Source organism: Stegostoma tigrinum, chromosome 34 (genome assembly GCF_030684315.1).
Source record: "Stegostoma tigrinum isolate sSteTig4 chromosome 34, sSteTig4.hap1, whole genome shotgun sequence".
Taxonomy (NCBI): Eukaryota; Metazoa; Chordata; class Chondrichthyes; order Orectolobiformes; family Stegostomatidae; genus Stegostoma; species Stegostoma tigrinum.
Genome location: NC_081387.1, coordinates 6,035,706 through 6,053,125, shown reverse-complemented (window position 1 = coordinate 6,053,125; position 17,420 = coordinate 6,035,706). Strand labels below are relative to the sequence as shown.

The window sequence follows — 17,420 nt, the reverse complement described above, 5'->3', positions numbered from 1 at the left end:
GGGACGGGAGGCAGATTTACCTTCTCAAAGGACTCTAATGAGGGAGAATACGTTTTCACACAATCGGTGCTCGTAGTCACGGTCACCGTTCAGACACCAGATTTCAATTCTATTTTTTTTTATTATTTGAATCTAAATTCCATCAGTTCAGTGTGTGTTTAGATCCTATGTCCACGAGAATTGGTCTGATCCTCAGTATAAGTCGTTCAATCATATTAGCTGCAGCACCGTCTCCACTGTCAGATCTGAGTAATAACGAAACGGCCAGCATTTCTCGGAAACGATTTCATTGTCGGGAAGAGCCGCACATGAACAAAGTGAAAGTTAAATGTTACTCAAACAGCACAACTGTATCTCTGAGTTGGCAGCAGCATTTCGTGCACTCGTTCTGAACACTACAACGTGGTCAGGGAAACATCAGTTCCTGCAGTAAATAATCTTTGCCTCCATCTGATCACAGCTTTACTCCACACCCCAAAACGTGTCAACACAAGTGACTCAGCCACTGAGTCAATCGGAGACTGACTTCAACTCGCAACGCGGAGAAGCGTCTGATGAGCTAGTGCTTTCGAACAAGTGCAGTTGTTCCAGGAGCTGAGACCTCAGTGAAAACCCTGGTCCATCCTGTCCCGATAGTGATTCCCCCTCGGCTGGATCACAGACATTTCATGTACAGGTCAGTGAGATAGGTTGATGTGGGAGGGAATCTGTGGGTGTGAGTTTAGCTGCGTGTGTATATGGGTGTGAGGATGCTCTTCTACATTACTATAAGATAGTGAGAGGCTGGTAAATGTACCAGTAGCTGCGTGTGTGTTAAATATTTCCGGGCATGTGTATAATCGTGAAGCATCCAGTGTGTTGCTGCACGTGTTCGTGAGACAACCAGAAGGAGTGACCAGTAAAACTGGTGAATGAGATATCGTGGTCCAACTCGTTTCTGATGCCTCTAAATGGAGATCCAGCATGACCAGCTCATTTTCAATGAGGATTGTTTTGGGTCTGTGCCACTGTGGAACATTTGTGCCCATGGGGTATGTGATTTTCTTCCACATGCATGTGTGTTTGAAAATCGTTGCTGGTATGTTTTTCAACCCCATTTTCTTCTCCCCAGAAACTTTGATCCCCTGACTAATCCAAAGCCTCTGTCTCTCTCTCTCTCAGTATTTAATACACTCAGTGACTTGGACTCCACAGCTTCCTGTAGCAATGATTTCACAGACTCACTGCTTTGGTAAGTTGAAGTTTGCCACCTGCTATCAGGAGCACAACTTAGCAAAGCAGTAGCTCAGTGGTTAGCACCGCTGCCTCACAGTGCTAGGGACCTCGGTTTGATTCCAGCCTTGGGTTGCTGTCAGTGTGGAGTTTGCACATTCTCCCTGTATCAGTACAGGTTTCCTCCCACAGTTGAAGGATATGCAGGTTAGTTGGATAGTTAGTTGCCCACAGTGTCTAGGATGGGAAATGCGATAACAGGGCAAGGGGTGAGATGCTCTTCAGAGGGTCAGTGTGGGCTTGATGGGCTGAATGGCCTGTTTCCACACTATATGGATTTTATGACCCTCCCACCCCGTGGCTAAAGAAATTCTGTCGTCTCAGAGCTTACACTCTGGGGCTGTGCCCTCGGGTCCAACAGTCTCTCCTATTCATGGAAACACAGACAGACATGAGGTTGGCTATTGTTGTAGGGCAGACCTCTTTATCTGCCCATTCCCCCAACCCGCCCAAACCCCAGCCCTGTGACAATGTCCCTCAGACACTGAGAGGGTGAGTTTTTAACGTTTCATTTTGACAAAGTGTCTCATTTAAGGAGAGCTCTATTTCTAAATTATAATTTGTTCCAGTTCTGTTGGAGTCCATTGTTTTATTTATTGATTGGCCTGAAGTCATTTCAAAAAGTAAAACATTTTTTTGATGACATTGGACATTCAGCCGTTAAAACAGATTACAAAGTAGAAAAGCTACTCATTAATACATTTTTCTGAAGAAGGGTCCAGACCCAGAACGTCAGCTTTCCTGCTCCTCTGATTCTGCTTGGCCTGCTGTGTTCCTCCAGCTCCACACCGTTTTATCTCAGATTCTCCAGCATCTGCTTGCGACCACCCTGTTGTCCTGATATTACAGAAGCTAACAATAACTATTGCAGCATGTTGTTTGCAGATAAACATTACATCCCGTAACTGCCCTGAACGCAGCTAATTGGACCAGTGGCAGTTTGAAGGCTTTGTGAATTCATGGTCATTTGGGAAGATCGATTGTGGATATCTCCTGAGAATAGCAGAAAGTGTTGAATACCTCTCCATGCCAAACTGTCCAACTATGTTCCCTTTTGTCTCATCTAGAGAAAAGAAGGCTTCGTTTGTTTAGTGAGATAACAAGGTGTGGAGCTGGATGAACACAGCAGGCCAAGCAGTATCTTAGAAGCAGAAAAGCTGACGTTTTGGGCTCAGACCCTTTTCTGATGAAGGCTCTAGGCCTGAACCATCAGCTTTTCTGCTCCTAAGATACTGCTTGGCCTGCTGTGTTCATCCAGCTCTACACTTCATTGTCACAATTTTGTTACGGACAGCATTGAAACAAAACCCATTCAAAAAGTCAGATAATCAGATGAAAACTTCACATCCAATTGCAGAATCAGATACATTTCAACATTTAAATGGATAAACTCTTAGTTCTGGAAGTTCCTTTCTGCTGGTGTTTGAATCTTCCTGGAAAGGTAAGACTGTGTCCTGCTCCTGGGTAAAGCAGCCTGAATGCTTCTCAGAGAAACACCAACATCAGCTCAGGGAAATGAGCCCAAATGCTTGAGTCATACAGTCGTTAGCGCAGCAAATCAGCGAAAGCTAATTAAGAGCTGGCGGATGTCAGTTCCTTCTGGTTTCATTCTTAGGTAGCCTGTTTTCTTGATTTGTCCATTCTGTTTAACTCACTGTCCACCCCACTCAATCCACTCATCCCAAGAGTTCCTCAATCCCATCAAGGACATAAGAATAGACGATGATGAGACCATCATATCAGTTGACATTACTGCCCTATTCACATTGATCGATGTACCACAAGCAAGAGAAACACTGGCAACACAACTAAAACAAGAACGAGACCCAAGTAACACCATCTCCATCGACAACACGCTGAAATTACTGGACCTAAGCCTCTTGATCCACTTCACCTTTAACGGCCGAATATATGAACAGATCAACGGGACACCCATGGTGTCAGCTATCTCTGGACTAATAGCTGAAGTGGTAATGCAGAGGCTCGAAAGCATGGCCCTTCCGCTATTCCAACCAAAACTGGATCTGACGTAGAAAGCACCATCATCATGATTAAATGGACCAAATTAGAGGAGACACACCGACCAATAAACAACACTCTCACCAGGGTAAAATTCAGCAGGGAAGAGGAAAAGAACAAACAGCTTCCATTCCTGGACGTCATGGTACAATGCAGGGCCAATGGGGAATTCCTGACAAAGTTTCACAGGAAAGCCACCCACACTGACCAAGTACACAATTTCAACAGCAACTACCCAAACACCCACAAACAAATTTGCATGAAAACACTAGTCAAATGAGCGACAACATGCTGCGGCAACCAGGAACTAACCCACAGCATTTGTTGTCCATCCCAAATTGCCCAGAGGACAGCTCAGAGCCAACCACTTTGCTGTGGGTCTGGATGGTATTTTCCTTCCCTGTAGGACCTTAGTGAACCAGATGAGATTCTTCCTGACAATTGGCCATAGATTCAGAGTCATCATTGGATTGTTAATTCCAGATATTGTTATTGAATTCAAATTCCACGCTCTCCCATGGCAGGATTTGAACCCAGCTCCCTAGAATGTTATCCAGGTCTCTAGATTGATAGACCAGCAATAATACCGCTCAGCCATTGCCTCACCTGATGACAAAATTAACCAACAAAGTGATGTGAATGAGCAATGATCTGACAAATGGAGTACAATGTGGGAAAGTGTGAAATTGTTCAGTTTGACAGAAAGAATAAAAATGAAACATATATGTTGAGAGCTTGCAGCATTCTGAGATTTACAGAGATCTCTGTGCATGAATCGCAGAAGGTTGGTTCGCAGGCACAGCAAGTAATCAGGCAAACTAAGAGAATGTTATAGCTGATTGTGAGGAGAACAGGGAGGCTATGCTTCAGTTTTTCAGGGCACTGGTGAGATTGTATCTCGAGTAGTGTTCAGCACTGATCGCCGTAATTGCTGTGAATGTTAATGTTGGAAGCAGCTTAGCGAAGGTTTACCAGACCATTACGTGGAATGAGTGGATTGTCTTATACGGGAAGGCGAGACAGGCTAACCCTAACCCTCTGGAGTCTGGAAGAGTCCAAAGTAATGTAATTGAAACATAAGTACTGCAAGGAGCAAACTGGATGGATGTTAACAGGATGTTTTCTCTTGTGGGACAGTCGAGACTAACGGATTAGAGATAATGGGAACTGCAGATGCTGGAGAATCCAAGATACCAAAGTGTGAAGCTGGATAAACACAGCAGGACAAGCAGCATCTCAGGAGCACAAAAGCTGATGTTTCGGGCCTAAACCTTTCATCAGAGAGGGGGATGGGGAGAGGGTTCTGAAATAAATAGGGAGAGAGGAGGAGGTGGACCGAAGATGGATAGAGGAGAAGATAGGTGGAGAGGAGAGTATAGGTGGGGAGGTGTGGAGGGGATAGGTCAGTCCGGGCAGGACGGACAGGTCAAGGAGGCGGGATGAGGTTAGTAGGTGGTAAATGGAGGTGTGGCTTGAGGTGGGAGGAGGGGATAGTTGAGAGGAAGAACAGGTTCGGGAGGCGGGGACGAGCTCCACTGATTTTTGGATGCAGTGGGGGGAGGGGGCAAGCTGGGCTGGTTTTGGGATGCAGTGGGGCAGGGGACGAGCTGGGCTGGTTTTGGGATGCAGTGGGGGAAGGGGAGATTTTGAAGCTGGTGAAGTCCACATTGGTACCATTAGGCTGCAGGGTTCCCAAGCGGAATATGAGTTGCTGTTCCTGCAACCTTCGGGTGGCATCATTGTGGCACTGCAGGAGGCCCATGATGTACATGTCGTCTAAAGAATGGGAGGGGGAGTTAAAATGATTCGCGACCGATTAAGTGATTACTGTTTTAAAATAAAAGAGTGATGAGGAAACATTTTTTCCTTAGAGGCTTGAGAGTCTTTGTAATTCCATTCCTCATAGGTCAGTGAATGCAGAATCTTTAAATATTTATTTTGCGAACGGAGGTAGGTTCGTGAGTACGAATGGGATGAAAGCTTATTGGAGATGTGCAGGAATATAGAGCAGAGCTTAAACTCAGATCAGCCATGATCTTATTGAATTTTGGAGAGGCCACAAAGGGCCAAGTGACCGACTCTCATTCCTTGTTCATGCTCATTAAATCCCCAATAATTCCAGATTTCTGAATTCCATTGAAATTCTACTGGCTGTAGTGCTGAAATTCAAAGCCCTGGCCCAGTGCATTAGCAGGGCCTGTGGATGACTACCCAGGCATGGTTTCAGTATTTCTGGAGCCTCCTCTTATTGATGGCTGTTTGATTGGCCACACACTTACAACTGGATGTGGCATGAGTTTCGAGTAGATCTGTTTGTTGTGGGACCACTCGGATCTGTCACAAGCTGTTTGGTGTGCCAGTTCTCTTGCACCATTGCTTCACCAGGTCAACATGTCACATTTGTATATTCCTGGTGCTGCTCCTGGAAAGCCCTCCTACGTTGTTCACTAAACCGGGTTCATGCACTGCTACAGTAGGGGATATGCTGGGCTATGAGCTCACACGTTGTGCTCATACACAGATTAACTGCACTGATGTCTCACAGCTCCCCATGGATCCCAAGTTTGAGTCGTCAGATTTGTCGAAAGACCTTCTCATTGAGCAAGCTGGCAGTCCCATACAACATGATGGAGTGTATCCTCAATACGGAGGTGGATACCACATAGACAATCGATTGAGCCAGCACAGGCTGACAATGGATGCAACATATTTCCTGTTTTCCCAGGAACAGCATTCTGTGTGGTGTTGGGATCACTATGACTAGGTTGTGAACATGTCTTTTATCTGTAACCAAGCATTTTCTGCCGTATTATGATATCAGTCTTCTTCTGATTAATGAGCTGGTTCATTTCAAGTCAAATTTTAAACAACTAGCATCCTGTTGTTTCCTGTCAGTCTTGAGTCCTGAAGTGATTTTTAAATACCATGCTGGGGCTCTGTCCACATTGCATGAAGCTCCTGGTCTTTCAAAGTCTAAGCTCATATTTGAGTTGAAAGACTCTGTGTAACAGATATCAAGCTGCAATCTTCAATTACAGGTGATACAGGATTGGATTGTGTGGAACAATGAGTCACGGAGAAAGCGTGGTGATGGAACAGGCAGCTCTGGGCCGTCCTTTCCAACTGGGAATGCTGTACGACTGCCGATCTGACTGTCTGATCCCAGGTAACACAATCCAACTGACTGTAGGGCAACAGAAGCAAATTTCTATCAAATCATATAATTGACACCATGTGATTGTCTACTAATCTCGGTAACATCTCTGTGATCCTCACAATTTATTTCTTCAATCTATCCTGTTATTATTGAATACTGGGACAGGTAAACCGCAAATATACTGCACATAATAGATATTATCTGCTCTGCACTGCATCTGTTTTTCTCCTTTCTCATCCACCTTGTTCACGTTGATATTAATGTATGATGATTGTTATATCTGCAGGGGTCACACTGTGGGATTTAGAGAAATTACAACCTCACGTACAATCTCAGCGTAACACTGAGTTTCACATCATTGCATCTGACTCCACTGATAAAAAAGCCTCTGCACTGAATGTGGATGGATCACTGAAAGCAAGTTTCCTGGGTGGTTTGGTGGAGGTGACAGGATCAGCGAAGTATCTCAACGACACAAAGAAATCGAGGCAACAGGCCCGAGTGACCCTCCAGTACCGAACAACAACCAAGTTTGAGCAGCTGACAATGAACAGCTTGGGGCAACAGAAAATAACCTACCCGAATGTGTTTGATGAGGGAACAGCAACTCATGTGGTTACAGCAGTGCTGTACGGGGCTCAGGCTTTCTTTGTGTTTGATCAAGAGGTCTCTTCGACAGAGAACATACGGGATATTCAGGGTAACCTGGAGGGGATGATTAAAAAAATTCCTTGTATTGCAGTTGAGGGTCAGATCTCCCTAGAATTGACAGAGGAACAAAAATCCAATGTCCAAAAATTCAGCTGCACCTTTTATGGAGATTTCTTCCTGGAAAACAATCCCAGCACATTCCAAGATGCTATCAAAATCTGCACAACCCTCCCAAAGTTACTGGGAGCGGATGGAGAGCACGCAGTGCCCATGAGAGTCTGGCTCTACCCACTCGACAAACTGGACTCTAAAGCTGCTCAACTGGTACGGGACATAAGTATTGGATTGGTCAATGACTGCCAGTCTGTGCTGGAGCAGCTCAATGAGATGGTGATGAGATGTAATGATATGTTGAAAGACAGTATCATGGTTCAATTTCCAGAGGTTGGGAACAGGATACTGAAATTTCGAGAGATGTGTCAGGAGTATAAACTGGTTTTCCAGAAGGCTTTATGCAGACTGTTGCCGCCTATCCGTGGAGGTGGTGCAGAGGAAGGGTTGCTGGTAGATATTCTGAAGAACAAGGAACGGTCACCGTTCAAACACCAGGCACTGGTCAAATGGCTCGATGGTAAGGAGCGGGAAATGAATGTGCTGAGATCATTTCTCATAATATTGAAAGATATACCCGTTGTGAAATCGAGGGGTGAGATGGATAGGGAACTCTTGGATCCAGAGACAGAGAATGTGGTCTGTTTCACATTCACATCACTGCAGCAAGAGGATTTCTATCTGTCAGAAGCAGGCAGATACCTAAAATCTCTCACAGCTGAGAAAATGCAGATCCCAGATCCTGCTACCCAGATTAGTGCAGAACATCACAACCAGCAGTGGCTTTACTCAGAGTCTGTATCACAGAAGATGAGGGAGCTCTCTCGTTTATTCTGGGATTTTGCCACAGAAAACAGAGTAGAAGGGAAAACAAAGTTAATTGTTGCGACAGTGCAGGATGACAGTAATGTGGGATCATTGATTTACCTGTGTGAGGGAGGGTTTGTGGTGAATTGCTGCTTCAAACCCCCATCACAGCCGGAGAGACCCGTGGTCAGTGGAGTAACACATGACAGTGCGACTCTCCAATTACAGCCACCGAGATGCGGTGCTGGTGAGATTGTTGGGTACAGGGTGGAATACCGAAACACCCAACAGGAGGAATTGAAAACTGTGGATACACCCAATGAATCCAAATCCTTCACAATCCCCGGGTTACAGCCGCACCAGAAATATCAATTCCAATACAGAGCAGTGACCAAGGCAGCGGTCAGCGTGCCCAGTGAGAGCTCCAGTGTCACCACACGTCCCACAGGCCCACCTGGTAAACCCTCCACACTCCAGGTTGACTGGTGTGACGTAACACTCACCTGGGAAAGGCCGACTGAGATTGGAGCCAGTGTTAATATTGTTCAGTACAGGATAGAATATAGGGAAGGAAAGGCAGTTCGCTCCAACACAGAGAATGGATTGTGGGAGGAAGTAAAGACAAGAGGCTGTGAATGTCATTGTACTTTAGAGGGACTGAAACCCAAGACATGCTACAGACTGCGAGTGTCTGCTGACTGTGGAGAAGGTGGCTATAGTGAACCAAGTGAGGAGGTTCTCATAGAAACAGAAAATCAACCCAAGAGACTGGCTGTGAAACTTCATAAAGAAAGTACATTAACAACCAAAGGGAACCCTTCCTTTTACACACTGCGCTTACAGAAGAAGATACTGGACAAAGCTGGACACCTTGTACGTTGCACCTTTGGAAAACCCTCCAAAAAACACAGTGGAAGGACAATCATGGTCCTTGGAGCAACAGGAGCAGGAAAAACAACCCTCATCAATGGAATGATCAATTACATCCTGGGTGTGAAATGGGAGGACAACTTCAGATACAAATTGATCAATGAAGGGACAGGAAGATCCCAGGCTGAAAGTCAGACATCATCAATCACTGCCTATCAACTGCACCATCGAGAAGGATTCCAGATTGATTACTCTCTCACTATCATTGACACTCCAGGGTTTGGAGACACCAGGGGGATATCCCGAGATAAATTGCTCACTGAGCAGATCCAAGAGTTCTTCACTTCCCCAGATGGTGTTGATCAGATCGATGCTGTGTGTTTCGTTGCTCAAGGCTCTATGGCTCGTCTGACCCATACACAGAAATATGTCTTTGATTCAATTCTTTCTATTTTTGGCAAAGACATTGCAGAGAACATCAGAATCCTGGTGACATTTGCAGATGGGCAGATTCCGCCTGTTCTGGAGGCCATCAATGTTGCTGAGGTACCGTGTCCCAAAGATGAAAAAGGTTTTCCAGTTCACTTCAAGTTCAACAATTCGGCCATATTTGCTCAAAGACCAATTTCTGGTGACTCTGTCAATAAGAGGGACCCTGATGGTAGCAGTGAGGAGGAGGAGGAGAGCAATAGCTTTGATGCAATGTTCTGGAAGATGGGATCAATCAGCATGAGGAAATTCTTTTCAGCTCTGAGCAAAATGGAAACAAAGAGTTTACGTTTGACAAAGGAGGTCCTGAGAGAGAGGCAGCAGCTGGAGGCTGCGATAGAGGGATTGCAGCCTCAGATTAAAATGGGGTTGACTAAAGTGGAGGAGCTCAGGAAGACACAACAAGCTTTGAACCAACATCAAGTCGATCTGGATGCAAACAAAGATTTTGAGTATGAGGTTGAAGTCACAGTTCCGGTACAGACTGATATCAGTGGGAGTGGTCATTTCATAACTAACTGTCAGAAATGTCACTTCACCTGCCACTATCCTTGTGCCATTCCTAATGATAGTGATAAAAGGGGATGTGCAGCAATGGGGCACAATGGATACTGCAGAGTCTGTCCAAGTAAATGTGTGTGGTCTATTCATTTTAACCAAAAGTACAAGTTTGACTATGAAACCAGAAAGGAGAAGAAAACGTATAAAGAGCTAAAGGAAAAATATGAGAAAGCATCTGGTGAAAAGATGACACAAGAAAAGGTCATGAAGAAACTTCAGCAGGAGTTAGATGGTGTGCAGCAAGTGGTTTTCAAACTGATTGAAACATCATCTCAGTGCATTTTAAGACTTGAGGAAATAGCTCTCAGACCAAACCCATTATCAACTCCAGAATACATTGACCTGCTGATTCAATCTGAGAAAGAGGAGGCGAAACCGGGATTCCTGGAGAGAATCCAGTCACTGAATGAAGTCAAACAACAGGCTGAGATAATGGCAAAAATATCCAAGCAAGAGGAGCTGTGCCCAAAAGAATATGGAGGCAAAGCAACAGAAGGTAAGAGAGGACTTCAGGCAAGATTGAAAGAGAAGTTTTCTGACGTGTGCAATTGGTTTCAGCTTTCAAAATAATTCACATCTCAGGCTGGAATAAATTAAGACAACAATGAAACATTTAGTCAACAAATGATGTCGTTCACTTGTTTCCAATGTCTGAAGCAAATAGTTAGCTCGTTAATAAAAGAATTTCTCTCCAAAAAAATTTCCTAATTCTACTTCGCTGATTGAACCAACTCAATCCAGCTGTAACCAAAATAGAAGCAATTATTGCCTGGCTTCATATTAATTTCAATGATTTAAATTCCTCACTCCAATTATTTCCTGTGTGGAGAGTGAGATGTTCACTGGCAGATCTCCTGTGACATTGTGACCGTCAACCCTGGTTTGAAACTGCTCCAAATAATAATATTGGAACATGAGAAATAGCATATGGAACAGAACATAAAGCCTATCAAACTGACTTCACCATTCAATGTGATCATGACTGACCTTCAGCTTTAATTCAACTTTCCTGTTCACATCCCTGATCCTGCAATTCTCAGAGATGTCAATTACGTCTATGACTCAATGTTAAAGTGTCTCAGTGATGTCTCATCCACCCTCCGTGATCAAGAATTTCAAAGATTCAAAACTCTTTGAGGGAAGAAATTAATAATCATTTCTGCTCAAAATAATTCTGCCTTCATCCTGAAACTGTGTTCCTATATTCTGTACTTCCCAAACATTGGAAACAATCTTGCAATATCTGTTGTAAGTCCATTCCAAATCTTGATTTTTCCTGTGAGTTTTTACCCCTTGGAGAGTGACCTCAGTGACAGGAATGTGGTTGCCTCTTGACAGGTTTAGTTGTAAGGTTATGTTCATCTTGGTGGGTGGGTAATGGTCCAGCTGTCCCACTTGCTAACCCCTTGCCCCCAGTCCACCAGCTGATGAATCAGTGCCGACACATTGAACAGCACTTGGGTGAAACAATGAGGGATGGAAGGGCACAGAATGTACTATGGGAGGGGAATTTCAATGTGCGACTGGGCAGCACCATGACTAATCAATCTCTAAAGGATATAGCAACTGGAGTGGAGCTGCAGCAGGTAATGAGGGAAAAACATAACCTTCTCAACTCATGATAGTGCAAGATCGCACATTGTGCAATCGAGGATTGAGTTAGATCAAGATGTTTTGCATCCAGAGACAGAGAATGCGGTCTACTTCACATTAACATCACTGCTTCAAGCAGATTTTTATCTGCCAGAAGCAGATAGCCAACGTCAATCTATCTGCCAAGAGCTACTTCCAAAAAAAAAGACTTTGATTCAATCCTGACCAATTTTGGCAAAGAAATTGCAGAGAATATTTCTTTGGGTTGGACATAAGCAATAATGTGCTAATGTGCCTCCAGGCATTCCACAGTCATGTGACCTCAACCATGAGGACTCACTGTTGAATCAAGACTCAGTACAGGCCAGCCTGCTTCCTGTGGGCTCCTAAAACATCCCAATCCTAGCGACAGTCTCAGGTGGTCAGGTTCTCTCCTGCTGAGGAGGCTATCTATATTGCTGCATGTCCAAAAGATTAAAAAAAATTCCATTTCACCTCAGTTTCGACAATTCACCGACATTGATCCAAAGATCAGATTCTGGAAGCTCTGGTCCCAAGAGGAACCCCAAGGAGAACAATTTTCAAACTGAAATTCCAACTATTCCAGTTGTTAATTTTTCCAAACTAAAGAAGGCTGTGATTTGCATTTGGAAGTAAAATAATACCCTTTCTCTGAGAATTTTATAACGTCAATTCTTTTCTTTCAATGTTATTTATGGTATCACTTCGATGCCTCATTGTATCTCCACCTTGTGAATTTGGCTTTTGTTGCACTCAGATATTCATTGGTATGTGGCTCAAGTGATAATGTGCATGTGAATACTCTCTAGGATTTTGAAAAGCATCAAGGGTAGGAGGAGAAAGTGGGAATGGGACATTATGATAGAGGATCAAACAGGATCGTGATGAATTGTGGAGCAGGCTCAAAGGAACAAATGGTCTATTCCTGCTCTGAGTTTCTGTGTTGCTCAGAGTCAGGCTTATGTTGCTAATGCTATCTTCTTGCTGGTGGACCTCTTAATGTTCCATCCCTGGATAACAATGTTTCTGGTATTGATGATGGTCTTTTCTATGTTCCCAGTTCTGGTGATGGTTGAACATTGTCTCCGTCTTTTCAAATTTTCCTGCCAGTTTCAGTCAAAATGATGTATGAACTTGGTATCTCGGCATCAGCAATCGCTTTTGCTCAGCTCCAAGCATTTATGCTTGGATCCTGTGCAAGTATAGTTTGTTCATTAAACAGTGCAGGTCACTTTTGAGCATGTTTATTGAAGTATTTACATCCTTCTTCCTCTGCTCGAGTGAGTTGATGTCCCGCTTCCTCCTGGTCAGCTGGAGGATGTATTTTGCTTGATCAGTGGTCTTACACCTTCTTCCAATCAACAACTCTGCAGCTGGTTTCATGTCTGTCTTGAGGGCTGTGGGTCAAAGTGACTATAAGGCAAGGTTTGGGTATCCCTTTGTCGCTCAGCATTTTGCAAGTGTTCCATTGATCATCTGGTCACATCTTTCTCTTAAAGTAATGATGTTGAACCCAACCTTTTCAGTGATATCCTTTACCCATTATATAAAAAGGGGTAAATTTGGAGCTGTAGACTGTGGCTCTGAGATATGATTCTTCATTGCATGTGAAGAAACCAGCTCCCACACTGTGCAATGGTCTGGATGGCACCTCAGTAGCTATCATTCCTCTTTCTGTATATCTAACATACATTGCATGAAGACACAAATTTTAAATATCTTTATAATGCTGATCCAATACACAGCTGATTTGGTTGTGAGCTTATACTTCTCTATTCCGATGTGATCATCATATATTTTATGGTCATTCCTGAATTTTTTGGCTATGATTATTCTGGATCCCGCCAGTGGGAATACCATCTTCCACTGAGCCATCATCCTGATAGACCAGAGCAGCCGTATTGCAGGCTGCTGCAATTGATCAGGCCATCCCTGGATCTCCTGCTGATGAAGCATTTGGAACTCCTTGAATTTGTTGATCTCCCCTCTAATCTGCTTCAGTTTCAGAGCAGTGTCACCTTCACAACAGGGTGAGAATTTACACTTCGATTTTCTATCCTGTGTTTCTCCTGTGACAAAGGCATGATGCTCAGTGGTTAGCACTGCAGCCTCACAGTGCCAGGGACCTGGGTTTGATTCCACCCTCGGACGACTGTCTGTTTGCACATTCTCCGTGTGTCAGCGTGGGTTTCCTCTGGGTGCTCCGGTTTCCTCCCGCAATCCAAAGATGTGCAGGTTAGGTGGATTGGCCATGCTAAATGGCCCGTTCAGGGATATGTAGATGAGAGAGATGGTTCTGGGTGGGATGCTGTGTGTGTCGGTGTGGACTTGTTGGGCTGAAGGGCCTGTTTCCTACGCTGTAGGGATTCTATTCTATGATACTGAGAATCAGGTGTGTGCCAGCTCCATTTCTCTTCCCAGCTTGTATTTCAGTTTGGTATTGTAACTCCAAGACCCCAAGAAAAACATGGATCGTCTTGCTAGTGCTTTCTTGTGGGTTTGCACCATTTATCATGATGAACATCCTTACATCGACATCAACATCGAAATTCTCACATCTATATAAGTGCTCCTTTTATATTGGCATCTCTGATCTCATCCGAGAATGAGCTTTGAATGTTAATACTGCTGTCTTTGCTTTCCTGTCCTCTATTTGTAGAGGGGCATGTTTCTTTCTCTTGGAGTAGAATAAACTTAACAAATGTCATATTACCTTTTGGAGTTTCTTTGAACTTCTGTCACATGACTCTGACAAAGAGCACATGAAACCTTCTTATTATGTGTTGTGACACATTTGATGTGATGGAGCTTGTGTATCAAGTCAAGTCAAGGAAAATTCTCAACTCTCTCAGCATTGCTAGTCCCTTTCAGCAAACTACCAAATGGCAGTCTCTACTTCAGTTTAAACTTTTTGAATGCCTGTAAGATACAATCAGCTTCTTAATTCATTGTGAGCTTCAGCAGTGCATTCTGCTGTGTCTGTCAATGTTTTTCTTTTTCATTTCTGCACAATTCAAGATATTTTCCTTCTGGCATTAACGGGGGTTGCTTTTCCAAACCAGTATTACAAACCAGTACAAACAGTATTACAAACCAGTTCATACAGCCTCACATTTTATTATCTTGGATTCTCCAGCATCTGCAGTTCCCGTTATCACTGTTACATTAATTTAAAATGGTTTTGGCTTAGTCACAAGCACTTACTGCCACTATACCATGTATTCTGGTTTTCTTTGTTTCCCAAATGTTAGAAATAATCAGCTCGTAAATGTGCAAAGATGAGAAATTTTGGCGTAATATTTGCTGTTTGGCTTGGTTCTCTTACATATGCTTCTTTCATCCAGCCTGGAACATTTAGACATCAGTTGATTTCTAGGTAAGTAGTTCCTAGCCCTTTTCACACAATAGAATAGTAACTAACACAAGTACTGCCTTAGTAAAAGACAGAGGAGCTAAACTTACATGAACATTTGGACTCAACTTTTGCTATAATTATATGGAACTGTTTCATTTATTCAGATTGTTTCCTTCAAATAATGATTCATATGCTGTTGCTTGTGTTCACTTATTAGACAATATTATTTCAGGGAACATTGTTTTCTTTGTTAAATTTTAAAATCACACATAGCCGCTATCTTTTTCTAAGGTTATATTCTGAATTTCCTTTTGTAAGTGTGGAATTTGAATTATAGAATAAGCAAATGTTTGTATTCTGGTTAATCTTATTTGAATAGGCTTTGATATTAGGTTTGCAACAAGTGTTTCTATATTCCATGAGTAATTGTATTTCATGAAGTGATTTGCTTTGAAACTGTATAAAGTCTAACCAGTTATCATTGGCTTATCAATAAAACAAATGATTTAATCCAGCTTGCTGTCATTTTTACCAGCAGCTTGGGCAAAGCTGCAGACAGACTCACTGACTAGAGTGTGGGTGCCTCACCTTGACAAATAATGTGTAAAGTTACTATTACAGTATTAAGCACCTGATACGGGTTTACCCTGAAACTGCCCTCATGCTCAGCACCAGAGATCACTCCAGCAGTGACCCTTCCAATCTGTGGAAGCCAGAGTGTGACTGTAAATGGACAGTATCTGGCAATGGATCCTGCCCCAGATATTGAACAGATGCCTTATTCTGATCATCAGCATGTGATTGTCATTCATGGAAAAATGGGAGAATGTGTATTCAATCAGATGGTGACATGACTATAAAGTAGGAAGCAATTTCTTGTGAACACCAAAATAAATTTCTGAAACAAAAGCAGAAGTTGCTGGAAAAGCTCAGCAGGTCTGGCAGCATCTGTGAAGAGAAATCAGAGCTAACGTTTTACATCCAGTGAACCTTCCTCATAACAGTTTTAAGGAAGGATCACCAGACACAAAACATTATTGCTGATTTCTCTGAGGAAAGCTCACTAGACGTAAAATGTTAGCTCTGATTTCTCTCCACAGATGCTGCCACACTTGCTGAGCTTTTCCAGCAACTTCTGCTTTTGTTTCTGATTTACAGCATCTGCAGCTCTTTTGGTTTTTATGAAGACAAATTTCTGATTTGCTTCTATGGGAAACATAATTCAAATATTTCCCCATGATTTTAAAGGGGAAATTGATGATTATTACACAACTTGTGAAAATTTGAGAAATGTGAAGTGAAGAAGGAGGGTATTTGATATAGACAACTGTGAAACACGGTTACCTCGTTGTGGAGAGGGACAAGAGTCACGTTTTGTCAATTTGGAAAAAAGCAAAACAGAAATATATATCTCAGGGCCATAACTATGAGAAAGTGCTGCAAAAGTACAAATCCTCCCATGACATAATTTACTTCACAGACATGGGGAGAGTCTGTATTTACAAATCTATTTAAAAAGGGGCTCTTCAACAAAACAGAAGTTTGAAAACCACTGCTTGTGTAATTAATGGCCATTGCACAGTGGTGGAATACATCACATATTCTATAAACAGTGAAGAAAATCAATTGGCCACCAAAACATTCATTGCATTCATATATAGCAATCTTTACCCTAGAAAAACTCACAAGGTGCTTCACAGAGGCATTTTGGAAGATACAGTCAGAGAGCTCAATGCTGGCAGTTTCTAAAGATTTCCTTCTATCCTTTTAACCTTAAACTCTTATCTCTCGAACAAAGAGTCAGAAATCCCAAAGCATATCCAGGTTCAAATCCGACAGGCATTTTCACACTGGGGCATTGAGTTGCTGCTAACAAACCCTGCAGAAACAGTGGATGTGATGAAGATTTGCAGATTTTGACAAGTGGCCTGGGCTCTGTTCACAACTCCCTGTAGTTTCTTTTGGTCTTGGGAAGAGTAGTTGCCACATCATGCTGTGATGCATCCAGATAGAATGCTATCTACAGTGCATCTGTAGTTTCAAACTTCTTGAGTGTTGTGGGAATTTGTTGGACAAACAGGGAATTTTCCATGACACTCGAGACTCTCACCTTGTCTCTGGTGTGCATAAGGTCCACAACTTGTATGCCACACTCTGTCCAAGTTCTTTTCGCCCTATGACCTCGAAGGTCCTCGTTTACTATGATCTTCCAGTACTGCTTGCAAACAAATCTTTTCATCTTAAGCACGTGACAACAAATCAAATTAAATCAATAAGGTGGGGTGCTCTTTGGAGGATTGGTGCAGTCTTGATGGGCCGAACAGCTTCTATCTGCACTGTAGCCATTCTCTGGTTATTTAAAGAATTGCTCTTGTTGCCTGTGAAATTAGGCTCTTCAATGTTGATGTCTCTGCCCTGATGGGAACTCAAAACTGGGCAAAGGGCAGCTGTGGGAAGAAGATGGTGGTTATACCTTCTTCCTAAGAGGCAATCCTGAGGGTCAACCCAGGGAAC

General features: G+C 43.2%; 1 protein-coding gene across 1 annotated transcript; it reads left to right on the top strand.

Annotated features, from left to right (window-relative positions):
• Positions 1 to 284: 284 nt before the first annotated feature.
• LOC132206220 (uncharacterized) lies at positions 285 to 15,318 on the top strand. The gene is made up of 3 exons (XM_059639561.1): positions 285 to 676; positions 6,330 to 6,457; positions 6,735 to 15,318. The coding sequence occupies exons 2-3, from the start codon at positions 6,358 to 6,360 to the stop codon at positions 10,505 to 10,507; spliced, it is 3,873 nt and encodes a 1,290-aa protein (XP_059495544.1). The 5' UTR covers positions 285 to 676; positions 6,330 to 6,357; the 3' UTR covers positions 10,508 to 15,318.
• The last annotated feature ends 2,102 nt before the right edge of the window (positions 15,319 to 17,420 follow it).